The sequence below is a fragment of the Aythya ferina genome (assembly GCF_964211825.1).
Source record: "Aythya ferina genome assembly, chromosome: 4".
NCBI classification, from domain to species: Eukaryota; Metazoa; Chordata; class Aves; order Anseriformes; family Anatidae; genus Aythya; species Aythya ferina.
In genome coordinates this window covers 8,690,734-8,704,740 of record NC_140300.1, presented here as the reverse complement: position 1 = coordinate 8,704,740, position 14,007 = coordinate 8,690,734, and the positions used below count along the sequence as shown (strand labels likewise).

General features: G+C 44.6%; 1 protein-coding gene across 1 annotated transcript; it reads right to left on the bottom strand.

The window, feature by feature from the left end:
- Positions 1–412: 412 nt before the first annotated feature.
- LOC311436564 (NELL2-interacting cell ontogeny regulator 1-like) lies at positions 413–12,362 on the bottom strand (the record flags this gene model as incomplete). Its single annotated transcript, XM_084518836.1, is given in 5 exon segments — positions 413–2,694; positions 6,586–6,674; positions 11,901–12,058; positions 12,236–12,320; positions 12,323–12,362. Coding segments are annotated over 5 exon segments (438 nt in total). The 3' UTR covers positions 413–2,628.
- Between the last annotated feature and the right edge of the window lie 1,645 nt (positions 12,363–14,007).

The following is a 14,007-nucleotide window of genomic DNA, read 5'->3' as shown; positions in this document are numbered from 1 at the left end:
ATTAAATCCTTTGGTAAAATACACAGTTTCTTCCAGCAAATGGTGAATCCATGGGGCTCTGAATTTAAACAAACTTCATGAGCAATAATAAATTAAATCTATCTACCTCAAGTTTTTCTCCATGCTACCATATTCATTACAAGGAGCTTTATCATAACCGTCACGTACAGAGTATGGAGTCCTTAGAAATCTCACAAAAATCATTGCAGTACTTTTAATTTCAAATAAGAGTTCAATTTTATACTTCATTAAAGAGGAATGCATTAATAAATTGAGCCCAAATACAAGATTTCTTGATGTTTTAATTCAAAATAGCACTTTGGCTTGATTTTTCCACCTTGTTAAAGAGCTGATATTTATTGCTAAATGAGTGCTATCATGTTCCAAATAAGAAACAAAGTACACCAGATAGTGCAATACATCTTGCCTTTTTATTTGTAATAGACAAAGAGGAGTACATATAGTCAGTGCCAAAACTTGCAATGTCACTCTGATCGCTTGGGGAGACAGAGAACATCCACTCATCACTCGTTCCACCATTTTATCATAATAAGCTGCGAATATCAAAAGTTAGCTCTGAGCAAACATTTTTCTAAATGAAAACACAGCCAAAGAAAAGTGTTTGCTAATAGGATATTGCAGGATTCTTTAAGTGACTAGCAGAATAAGCGTGTTTAGTAGCAACACAAAACCATAGACATGCTGCTGTTCCCAAAAGGTGAGCTGTGCTGGAATTCTGCCTCCTACAAAAAAAAGTTAACTCATGATCTGTGCATTGCTTATGTTCAAATCTAGGTGGGGGTAAAGCAACCTAAGGCTGGTGTTTTGCAAAGCGGTTGTGTTATTCCTATCAATTTATGTGTAAAATGACACAGTCTGTGCTGATAACCTCTGTTGGTGCCCATCAGTCAGCTACCAGTGCTGCAGTGCAGTGTAATGCTACAAGAAGCAAGGTGTTGCTGTGTCGTGATGTTTCTTTTGTACACAATCTAGGTCCTGGTGACCTATAAAGGGTTTTTCTAGAATGCTACAAAGGACAAAGAAAATTTCCTGCTTGAAATGCAGGTGCAAGGAAGCCTTTCCCTGCTGAAAAACACAAGCCTTTCAAACAACTTTGGCAGAGTGTACGGTAATACACTCCTTTGTGTTACGGAGAGTGACTGCACACAAAATAATAAGTTGGCAGTGGCTCACGGTTCCCTATGCCTGCAGTGGTGGGATAAAATGGAAGAGAAGAGGTTTGGAAACATACAGAGGTTACTAGCTACTGTCATAACTTACTGAGCTGCCTGACAGCAAAATATCAGCCATTTATAGGAAGATGGACATTTTAATAAAGGTTGGTAAAATAACTTTGAAAACCACTGTTGTTGATACAGCTTCCATAGTCTTGCTTGTATAAAATTTCTCATTTTTACATAGATGCTCTAGCTGAACTACTGATCTCTGCTAATTACACTTTGGGGAGGATATTTGAAGTCCTATGAAAAACCTTTTATTATCTACAAGAACTTTCCACTGGGGGCATCTTCTGTTCCCTATCCTCCCAAAAAAAGGAAAAATGTAAAACAAGGAGAAAGGGACTGCTATTTTTCAAAGCATAACAAGGCGCAATCTTGTCTACTACTGCTACCACACCACCTAATTTCTTCTGTCCTCTCTTGTCTCCCACTGATTGCAGCAGGCATATTAATAGCATCGGCACTGTAACCCATCCCTACTGAGTGAAATTCATCCCTGTGTAGAGTCCTTGCAAGAGCTGTGGACCATTTTGCTGGAGCCGAAATATTTTTTAAATACCGTTTGCAGGAGGCTCCTGGGTGTGCAGGCGTTCGGCAGGCTGCCTGCCAAAACTCTCGGCAGAGGCCAGCGAGAGTGGTTCAGCCCAGTATGTGATTTGCTTAATGAAAGACACTTCTCCAGAAGATTTTGGCAGACACAATCAGTTCAACTGCCAGGCAGTATTCATGTGATTATAAATGTTAGCGATCACATTAGATACTTAATAAATCCCTCCAAAAAGATCACAGCTACTGGGTGGCTTTGAAGAAATTAACGTTGGGAGGCAGATTACTGTGCTTGCTGTGCACCGGACTATTGATACAATTGGGAACAAATCCCTTCCCTGGGCTGCCAAGCTGTCAGTGACAGCTATTAATTTCTACATAAAACCACGACTGCTTGTTTGCAAATTTTTAGCTAAGCATCGTTGTGAAGTAGCTTCCTTTTCATGTTGGGGACACATTCTAACAGAAATCTATGAAAGAATGTGACTCCACTGAGTTTCACAGATCTGTGGTGACTCACATGGACTGAGGTTGGCCTGAGAGTCTAAGGACAATTTTTGGCTTGAAATAGCAAAAAAGTGAGATGGTGTGTCCTTGCATAAAACCTATGAGTGAGTCGCTGGCACTGTTTTCTTCTTTTGACATTTCAGCAGATGCAATATCACATACAGTACTGATAAAACACATCAAAGCAAAAATGATCTAACTGAGCTGTACCTGTTTGGATAGAAATTGTTTTTCTTGTGGTTGTGGGCACAACTTGCACTCTATCTTCCTGTAATTTATTGAACAGCATTTTAAAAATTAATAAATGTCCATTGGCCAAATCCCAGTGCCCATTTCAGAGTATTGCAGGGAAGCAATCACACAGGCCTCTCTTCTCTGCTCTCAGGAGGAGGGATTCTGTCTGAAAAAAAATAAAAATAAAAAAATTAAAATGAATATATCACTTTAAAAGAGTTTATAATTGATTAGACCTAATCCCTCTGCACAGCTGTAGTCAAGGTGCTGTGCTGAGTGAAAAATCATAGTTATTACTGCTGGTTTCCATCCAGAAAAAAAGTGATACAAAATAAGTATGTTCAGAACCAAGAAGCATGGAGAGTGTTTTTGTAATCTGAATGTTTTTGTTTTCATACTTAACTTCCAGGGCCTAGGCTGTCAAAATTATTAAAGCGTCCTTTATAAATGCTGAGCAAAAATTCCACTTTCAGCTGCACTGCTCTTAATTCCTTCCCAGTGATTGATGGCTTCCTGTTGACGATGTCTTCAGTACTGTATAATTTAATTGTGCCAGATAGCATGTGCTAAGGAGCCAGTTGTGCTCTCAGTTACACTGCTGTTTCTTCAGAGTAACTCTGGGTTCAGTCCAGCTGTCAGTCTAATCTCATTGCCTGCAACTCGCAATCTTTCAGAGCAGACCTTAATTTGTGGCTCTTATTTCATCCTGAGTTAGTTTACTGACAGTTGTAAGTATAAGTACAATGTAAGGATAGTGTAAGTACAGTGTGAGTGTGAAAGACTTATTGCCAACTCCATTTGGAGCCATGCCTCCAGAACCCCATCAAAAGCTTAAAAACCATTCCCTATGCACATCATTTAAAATTACTTGCTCTTGGTTTTGGAGTGTCTTAGTGGACAAACATTTCCAAGATGTTTATTTATTTTATTTTTTTTTAATCTGTATCCAGGAAAAAAGATAATGTCAGATCCTCAAAGATGTTTAAATATCATTTATTGTTATAACTTAGATCTTTTGTGGGTCCTGGTCTCACTTTTAGGGAAACAATGGTCAAGTTTCCCAAGTGGCACCATCATTTCAGAAGCTGAGTCTCTTGCAAGGCTCAGAATGAAACTGATGGTGCAAGCAACTCACTTTAGCTAGTGCAATCATGACTGAGGAGAAACTTCCTCCTGAGTACAATTTGTGGTTTTCGGCCTGTGGTCTGCGGTCCCTTAAGTATTTTGTAGACTAACTTTGAAGTGTTTCTTGAGAAAAAAATAAAGTAAAGTAAAATAAAGTAAAGTAAAATAAAGTAAAGTAAAGTAAAGTAAAGTAAAGTAAAGTAAAGTAAAGTAAAGTAAAGTAAAGTAAAGTAATCAAATCAAATCAAATCCAGGCTTAAATTCACAATGAATGGGTTTTCCATCTGCACTGGAAAAGAAAAAAAAAAAAAAAAAAAAAAAGAAGAAGAAAAAATAAAGGAAGAAAAAAATACAAAACCCTGAAACCTGCTTGTTAACAAAAGATGAAAGAGCTCTGTGAAACATGAGGTTTTCAGTCTGCCAGCATTCCCCTTGCACGACACCTCCTGACAAATTAAAAATGGCAAAGGCCCAGCTAATGAAGACACCCAGTTCCCATAGGAGTCGCTGGGCACTTCTGAAGAGTCAGGCAGAGGCTGTTTGAGAGCTGCTTTTTCCTCCCTCCGCAGCCCTCTATCCTTTCCAACCCAAACTTTTTGACATCCACCTTTGCATTAAAGAGGAACTTGTTCACTTGCCTTGTCTGCTTTCACTTACCAGCTTAGTGCAATGGCAGGCGTTATTAAACACTGCTCCCCGGGCGTACGGAGCAATCCTGCATGACTGAATGCTCTCATTGTTGGAGCCCGGTGGAAACAGAATCACCCTAATGTCACGCAGGCTTCCTGGCTTTCACCGTAATGCCAGCAAGCTGTCAGTGTTGCCACAGACCCTGCCTAGGCATCACTCATGCCTGTTTGCAGGCAGGAAGAGCAGCCCTGGGACCACTCAGCTGTGAACTGAAGGACTATGAGAGCGAAGCATCATTTACCAAAGTTAATTGTGGCCCTGTTGGCATTGGCTGAGGGAGTCTGGGGTAGAACAGTCCTCCGTGAGGTTTGCCTTTGGAACAAGAAATTTAAAGACTCGGGAGTTGTTAAATGAAGTTATTTTTGTATAAAACTCGAGAAGATAAAGTTGGTCAGCAGCAGCCAAGCAGCAGCAGTTCGGTAAGGATATGGAGGCTGTGCCTTTCAGAGAATGGAAAGCCACAATGTGCCACTTAGAGAGCCTTGGCCACTGCATTTCATTTTAGTATCTCTGTACCATTTAGTAATTTACATTTAAGTATCTCTTCTAGAAAGGTCTTTGGAATCTCAGTCAGGAAAAGATGGAAAATAATATACCCTTTCTGATGCTCCAGATAACTGGTTATGCTTGCTTTGGGATGGACTGTTCCTGTGCCCCTTGTCTGGTTGTACTGACAGCTGTCTGAACCAGAGCCTTGTCATCTCAGGCCTGTCCAGGTCTTTGCAGAATGAGCAATTTATGAGTTTATGAGCAGCTCTGGGGCCATCTTCTGCCTCTACGCTTTGCCTCTTACAGCACAGCATTGCTCTCGGATGGGTTCTCCTCTCACTCCAACCCCAAATAGCCAACAGAGACATCAACATAGGTTCAAATATCTCTGTCAGTGAGATTTAGGAATTGTGCTGGCTCTGCTGCACTCAGAAAATCTGCCCAGTGCAGCCTCAGCAGTAATTTAGTACCTCCTGGTCATGCATAGGTACCAAACATGTCAGCTGAACCTAATCCAAAGCCCCACTGTGGACCACAGCAGCCCAGCCCAGCTGCAGGACTAAAGCACCTCCATTTGCAGCCTGACACCTGACAGTTATTGAGTATTAGGCTAGTGCAGGGGAGACTTTTGCGATGTAACCCACACTGCACGCAGATCTCTGGCCTAATCAGTTTGCTATTGACAGCTGAAGGAAGCTCCAGTCACTCTGACCTTATCATGCGAGGCCCTACATGATTGCCCAAGGTCACAAGAAACCAAATGCAAAGCAACGTAATTGCCCTTCAGTGGTATAGTTTGAGACATAATTGATTTACATCTCCTTGGCTGACTCTGCTGTGAATGACAATTGGAGCAGAGCGTGACTTTGAAGGAACAAGGAGCACTTCCCTGCCACCAACAAACAGCATGGCTGAAGGCACTGAGCAGCCACCCAAAGGAACTGGCAGATGTGGCTCCACTCTGGTTTCTCTCACCAGAAGTTGCTTTGCTGTCATGCTGCCAATGTTCATGGAGCTGTTAGGGATGGAGAGGTAGTGCAAGACATACGAAGGGGCTTTATTAGAGGTGAGAGACCTCCCACCCCTTGCTAACTTCACACAGCATGGAAACCACTTGTGGGTTTTCATTAAGTCCTATCCCAGTGTTTGTGTATAATTAAGAACCAACATAAGTAGGTATGGCTAAATTCAGGGCACTTAACACACCCCCGTGTTTTGTTCATTGGGACCTCTGCAGCACAACGCAGGCAGGTGCAGCTGCAAAATGCCCTGTGTGCTGTGGCAGCTACCCAAGCAAATGAACCTCACCCTTTTTCATGGAGAGCATCAATACATGAGCAAAAAAGATATGTGCTTGCCTTTCCTCTCTGCTAGCCCTGCTTTCAGCCTTCTTGCACTCCCATTCATCTGCTGCTCCTGCCCAGCGGATGAACATCCACAGCTCAGGAGCAACGCTGTGGGATAAAGAATAAATCATCTTTCTCATTCTCCTCCCCTTCATGCATCTTCTTTGCTCTTCTATTTGATGCAGGAACTGTCTGGGGTAATTCTTTAGCCTGTTATGCAAGCAGTTAGTCTAGATGATCTTTCCTGAAGCTCTCCAGCGTGTGGAAAATAATCTGTACTTGGAACAATCCTATTTGCCGAAATGGAAGTGAGTCAGCAGAGATGTCGTGTCTGCTGTGTGCAGACAAGCAGACCTGGCCACTCGAAGATAAAGGCTCAGTCAAAGCATTTCTAGAGGAACACATACCCGTGTGTCTAGATTATACGCCGTCTTCTTTAAATCCTGCAACGCCCTCTGCATGAACTCAAACGCATGGCAGTCAACGCAGGGACGGCCTGGGGAAAGGTACAGAAAAAAAGACATCACTGTCACAGCATGAAATCTGCCGTGTGGCAGTACAAAGAGGGAAGGCTCGGAGACCTTGTAATACCAGGAGAAAACCCATGTTACCAGGACCCACAGCAACGTCTGAGTGAAGTTAGGGCCGCCTGTGGACAGGGCTCTGTGTGTTGCTGTGCAAGTGCTCACGTGGGGAGTGAGGACCAGCAAAAGCACAAGAGCATTTTGCTACGTGGGCTTTTCTGAATGGAGCCCAGGCTTGGTTCTGCGGGGTGCTGTGTGCCTTCAGCCCCCAGCCTCTCTCCTTGAAATGGAAATCCTCTCCTCCTCCTTGCACACGGGTTAATCCTCCGCTGACATGCTGAAAATAGCAGCTTGCAGTGGTTCAAAAATCAGACAAGCAGCTCTGTTTTTACAGGAGCTCTTACAGAACAGCTTGGCAAGGGTTGCTGCCAGCTCTGTATTTGCTTCCTTTCACCTGCTGCTGTATTTTTTCTCTGCCAGGAATGCAAAGCGTCCCCCTGGCTCTGCAGCTGATGCCAGTGTGTGTGTACAGAGGGGCAGGGCAGGGAGAAGGCAGAGCAGAGGAGGAGGAAGGGATGTGACAATAACCAGCCTGGCTCACTGCTGGACCTGGGCATTTCTATGCTGCCAGAATTCACCCTGCACCAATCTCACACCCTTCGGTTCAGCCACAGAGTTACTGAAGTTTAATGAGTTTAATGGGTTAATGGGGCTTCAGAGGAAGAAATTGCAGACACTGGAGGAGATGCAGGGGGAATGGAAAGAGAGGAAAGTTTTTTACACTGATCCCAGCATTCCCATAGTGGGGGCAGTGCTAAAATCCTGGTCCCCAGGCAGCCACTTGTGCTGCTCTGACAAAGCAAAGTGATACAGCACAGCTCTTCAGGGCCACGTTGCAGCTGTGTATGGTTTCCTGGGCTGTTCTCCTTGGTGGAGGGTCCTTCTCCAGGTGCAGCTGTGTCTGGGCCAGGGCAGCACCCCTGCTAGCAGCTTTGGCAGCGGGACAGCTCATGTCATTCCTCTAACCACCTGTATCCTGTGTGGGGCCAGGGGCTGGACCCAATATCTCAGGATATTCTATGAATTCTGTGATATCCCAGGATGGCAAAATGCAGCTGTTCAACCTGACCTTTCATTTTGAGTTATTTGACAGGACAGCTGTACCTGGGAGGAGGAGGAGGGCAGCTGTGGAGGTGTGAGCTCTTCCCTCCATGCAGCTCTGGAGAGCACATGTCTGTGCCGAGCTTTAGAGACCAAACTAGGGCAGGGCTGAACTCACAACCAAGCATCTTGCACAAGCACAGAGCAACCTGAATGCAGTTCCACCAATAAAACAGGGGCAGCAAATCCCCACTACCTAGAAAGTCTACAGCTGTAGTCTGATTTTTACCAGCTGAGCTTTTAAACTATCATACTAGCCAGGCTTTTCCAGTAGGCATTAGCAGGTACTTTGATAAAATATAAGAATAAAACTCCAGCAATGTTATTCTAGGCTGCCAAGAGGTTTGGAGACATCCTGAGTCTGGCTGGTGTTTTTACACCTGATAAGCCCTCCAGGGATTTTTCTCACATAAATTTGCTACAGTGCTTCCTGCAGCCATGGAAACTTTTGGCATCTACAGCACCCAGCGACAAGAGATCCACGGCTCAGCAATTCACTGTGTGACAAGCATCAGTCCTGTGTGCTCTGAAGTTAACTGGTGTCATTTCCTGCCTCTGATTTTTGCATGGAAAAAGCAGTTATTACATATTTACCATCTTTGTCCCACTTTTGCCTTTGCTGATCTCCATCACTCCCTGCCTCAGTGTCACTTTTCCAGACTGAAGAGCTGGCCTGACAAACTGGCCTATCTAGCCAGACTCAGCCTCTCTTTGTGCTCTCAGTGTCTTCAACAGGATAATGTGAACGTTTCCCCAAAGTAACAGTTTTTAAGGGTCTGCTTTCACAAGGGGGTTAAACAAACTTAAATATGTGCTGCTGCCACTTGGAGCAACCCCACTGTCCTTTCTGTCCTTGGCTGCACGTTCCCACACCTTCCCCTGCTCACAGCAAGCAGTGACCGTGCAGTTGCTTGGTCAGCTGGATTGCTGATTTTGTTTTCTCCACATCAGCTCCCGAATGCACAAGTTCTGGGGCCAGAACAAGGACAAGGGGCCAGGTTCTGGGGAGGAGAAGGGTTACATCAGCTTTAAGCAGTCGTGAAACCAAACCTTCATGTCGTAGCAAAGTACAGCAGAGTGCTATTAATTCCTTGCTGACAGCTGGGAACAGGCTATCATTCATAGGGAGACTTAACAGGTTTGTGGATTAACATAATGAGAATTATCAAGAGTCAGCTATAATTCTTTAAATGGATCCTGTCAGCACGAAGACTGTATGTGTCTTTGTGTGTTTGGGGAGAAGTGGGGGAGGAGAGCTTAAAATATGCTTCTTGGCTTCTTCTTGGTGAAAAACTGGAACTGAAAGCACTGTGGAAGTCTCATTTACTTTCCCTCTCATGCACATGGCGTTTACTCTTTGTATTTCATGCACCTTGGCTAATGAAACCAGACTGACCAGCTTCTGTTCTTCAAATTCCATGTTTCAGCTTTCGCAGCGGGTGATCTGGGCTGTAAATGCAATGGGAGGTTGGGGAAATCACTTAATTATTTTTTAGTGGATTGCTCTGAACTTTAGAGAAAATACTCTGAAAGCATTAGTAACACCATTTCATACTTGAACAGGCTTTGCAGATGCAAAGTGGTGCGTATAAAGTATCAGGATGTGATTAATCACTCCTAATTAGCATTACTCGTAAAAGTTGGGCCTGGTTCTCTGACTAGCAGAGGCTAAGTGAAGTGAAGAGTAGGAAGAGGCAGCCCAGGCCAGAGATCAGCGCCACGCAACAGCACGGAACCTCTCTGCAGCACCAAGAGCTCCTGCACATCTCCTGCAGCTCCTGCACCTCCCACACCTGCAGAGAGCATTGCTGGCCTCTCACGATGCCGCGGTGGGAACACATCTCTCCCACCAAGTGGGAGAGAGAGGCAGTAGAGCTGTTTGTTCCTGCTAAAGGCACAGTTCCATGTCCCACACCTGGGAAGAGAGCAAAGCATCAAGCACCATGCTGGTCTGGCCTGCAGAAGATCACCTAGTATGGTCCATCATCTTATCTCTCAGTCAGGGACCTGTACTAGAGCCCCCTTTTTCTCTCTGGGTCACACACGGCCACCAATCTACCTGTGCTGGCAGTATGGACGTAAGCACAGCAGCAGCACTGCCCCCAAACTGGATCAGGGCCTAGGAGGATCAGCTCCTCGATCAGAAATAGCCAGTGACATCAAGCAGGAAAAGGTTCAAGAATGTCTGTGCTAGATCAAATCAAAGGTCTGTCTAGCCCAGTGTCCCGTTTTCCATGAGCTGCATCTCTTGTAGTACATTAGATGTGTATAGGAGCATTCCTGGACTTTGAAAGCAGCTGGCACTGATGGGCAAAGGAAGGCAGCTGGAGCACTGAGCAGCTGTGCAGCATTTTCTCCACAACTGGATGATGAGGACCACTGCGAGTACCTTGTTTCTTTACACACTACCTTGTGTCCTTGCAGCAGCACAAAACAATTTACAATTCACGATGAGTCAGGAGCCTTTCTCCTGGCCTGGGCTCAAACACGAATACCGTTTGTGCATTCATAGCAATGCTACCAGCCTCCAGGATTCAGGACAGAGCAGCACATCTCCACAGAAACGCTCAGAGCTGCTCTTCGTTCCTCATTCTCACATACATGAGCAAGACAAGACAAGGAGTCCTTCTCAAGGGCTCATCAGGGGACTCAGCAGCCTGGCCACAGGCTATCAAAAAGATCAGATTGGGGTTGGAGGCAGTGGCCAAGAGATTTGTTCTACGGATAAAACAGGAGTTTCCACCACACAAGAGGAACAAGGAACCACAAAGTACATTTTCTCCAAAAGGTGTTGACTTACCTACGCTAACATAGACACACAAAGGGTACATATAATTCATTTTTTAAGCACAATAGTCTCTTTGAGAAGACAAAATAGACTATTTGTCACAAAACTTATTAAAGTTAATGAATGTATGCCTAGAAAACATACACACAAAACAGAGATGAGGTCTGTGTTAGGACCAACACTTATCACTAATCAAAAGAGAAGAGAATGGAAAAAGGGAAGAATTCAGCATTCAAGGCCTATAGAGGCAGCCATGCGTGTATTTGGAAATGAATAACACAGTTACAGAATAAGATGCAGTGACTAAATCAGATCTTGATATAAATATTTGAGCAGTTAGGTAAAAGGATATCTCGATACAAAGTGTGCCTAAGAACTAGAGATTGGCTTGTATGCAATTACATTCCTTCCTTTTTCTTCCGTAGAATATTTTAAGTTCCCAGTGAGCAGCTACTTCAAACTCACTGTCACCAAACACCCCGAGAACATTGAGTCCATCCCCTAACATTTTTGAACTGTTGCCTCATTTTAGAGCTGAGAAAGTTTAACTGGAAATTTGCACAAAATGATGGAAGAAATTAGTACAGAGCTGTGATCCAAACTCAAGAGCTTCCAGCTCCAAAGTGTGCTCAAGTCAGTCTGTCATATTTTGAGGTGGATTTTCTTTTTTTTTTTTTTTTTTTTTTTTTGGTCAGCTGAATAGCAGCAGGATTTCAGAAATCTACATATATTTTACAAATATGCTGTTTGGGACAAGTTCACCTGTGTCCACCTGCAGTAATTACAAGAAAGCTGAACTTTTAAATACAAAAAATAAGCCAAATACAATGCCCTAGCAGGAATAAGCACAATTTTCTTTCTAATAATATCCAGATCTGGAAGGATGTTGTGTGCATAGGGGCAAATCTGGAAAAAAAAAAGCTCTCAAAAAAGCAAAACTAAAAGACCTCACAACTGAAAAGCTTTAAAACATCTCAGAAGAAAATTACAGTATGCAGTTATTGTGTTTGTTTGTTGTTTTTTTCCTAAATAACTATACTTTTTGTTTGCTTGATTGCTGTTTTGATAAGCAGTGTCTTCACGTGCTTTGCTAACAGGTCACAAACTCATCGTTCCTCCCTCCCTGGTCAGGCTGTGCAGGGTACCCCCGGAGCTCACTGTGTCTGTGTGGCCACGGGGGGCTACGAGGAGGAAAGCAAGCAGGACACGGGGCAGCAGGAGGGCATGAGTGCGGCCCGGCGGTACCTACTTTCGGCAGGGATGACACTCCCAGAGTCCTGGCTGGCCCCCACAAGCCTCCCGCTTAGTAGGCCGAGCACCGAGATGAGCGGGATCGCCACCCACATCACGCCGCGGACAGACGGCAACGCCATTGCTCTCGTCAATAATTCAAGCTTTCTTCCCAGCCTGGAATGAGGAGAAAAGAGTGAGAATCAGCAGTTTGCTCCCAGCGCGCTCCGCACAGAGAAGTGGGTGAGATGGGATAAGCACAGACCCACACTCACAAGCAAACCCGCATGCATATACATGGAAACAACACACCATGGGTTTGCGATGACCCCCAAGGAGCAGTTTGCCCAGTACCTGAGCCTTCCCTTCGCCCGTGTGCCAGACCCTTGGAGCAGCTGAAGCGAGCAGGCGAGACTCCAGCACTCGCTCTGAGCATGCGTCCCCCTGCATTCCCCCCTTCCCTGATTAGGGTCATTGCCATGGAGATTTGCCATGGCAACACTGAAAAATTGGAGCTGCCAAGTGGAGGAGAAGATTTAAAGGGACCACAAATTGGGGGATGGCCACTGCTGTGTCCCTCTGCCTCCACCCCTCAAAGGCCACCTCCTTCCCTTGGTGAACACCAGCTGCTGCCACCCCCATGAGAGGGTCTTGGGGCAATGTCTGTGTTGGTTGCTTTCCTTCCCAAGGGGACTGTGCTGAGAGATGCAGCTCCCGTCCCTTGCTTTAGCTGTAACTCAGTGTGAGTGAGACTTCATTCTCGGAGGTTTCAGCTGAGACAAAAACTCTGAAGTTTGCTTGGAAGAAAAAAAGACCCAGTGCCTGCTCCTGGTGTCCTGTGCTCTGGGGCAGTCTCCATTATGGGTTTTGTTTAATTAGAGTGAAAATAAAGCCTTGAGGACATCAGCAAGGTTGGCAGAGGAATCAGACAGCACTATGTGTTCTGCACACCAGGTAGTTGTGGTTACAGCTTGGGCAAAACCTACATACTACAAAATTTTAAGGGTGCTTGCTTCACCCTTAGCTCTTGATGTAGGGTTTTACTGATAGGCTGTGTCCTGACAAAGCTCCAGCATGAACCTGCCCAGACACGGGACCTCAGTAAGCACCTGGATGAAACCAAGCCCTCAGGAAGTGGTGATGCCCTTTGGTAAAGAGAGGGGCTCTCAGTAATTATTTGCCAGGACTTTGCAGGGGGGCAGCCCAGAGCAGTAGAAGGAACTCCTACCAGAATGACACACCGAGCTAATTTTTAGCCCCAAATTGAAACTGAAATCCAACTTGCCTTGTGTGGAGGGCCCAAACGAAGGTTTCAGTCAGCAGGGTCTTCATAAGGTGAGTCAGGGCACATATGTCTACCAAAATGGCTCCACTGACTCTATGAGAAGTCAAGACTTCTCATGTAGGAGGCTGTGTGAGATGGCCCAGTTTAACACTGTCCGTCTCTTCACAGACCTCAGATGCCTGCAAAAAGAGCAGCTCTGGAAGAGGCAGGATATAACAGAGCAACATTGTACAGTTGGACTGTATACTCATCTAGGGCTGGTCACACAGTCTAGCCCTGATCTACAGTTTTAAATAACACCAAATGGAAATGCTGGCACAAAATCTAAGCCTTACGCTTCCATTTACCCTAGCATATGTTTCTTGAGCATACCCTCATTATGGTCCCATGGGCCATATAACACTTTTCATATATGAGCTTAAAGAAGAGGACAGACAATTGCCTACAGATGCAGTGACCTTTATTGAGATGAAAGACATTGTTTGTCCTAATATTTTTTCAAGGTACCAATATATTCTTTTCTAAGGTTGTAAAGATTTTGTAAAATCATTTTTCATGGTTGCTTGGTCTTTTCAGTACATAGGTGGGACAAGCAACACAACCCACAATGAGGTAAGGAAAAGAATATGACATCTTGGGGAGGAAAGGCAACTGCAGAATTAAGCAGAAGTGTTAGCCATATGAACTGCAAAGAGCATAAAAGGGGATGAGAGCAGAGAACTTGGGCAAATTTGGAATAAAGAGAAGCTGAATGTCCTGAAATATGCCATTCCCAGGATGCCATGACTACAAGGATACCTACACATAGTTAGATACCTGCATAGTTTGACACACCCACACA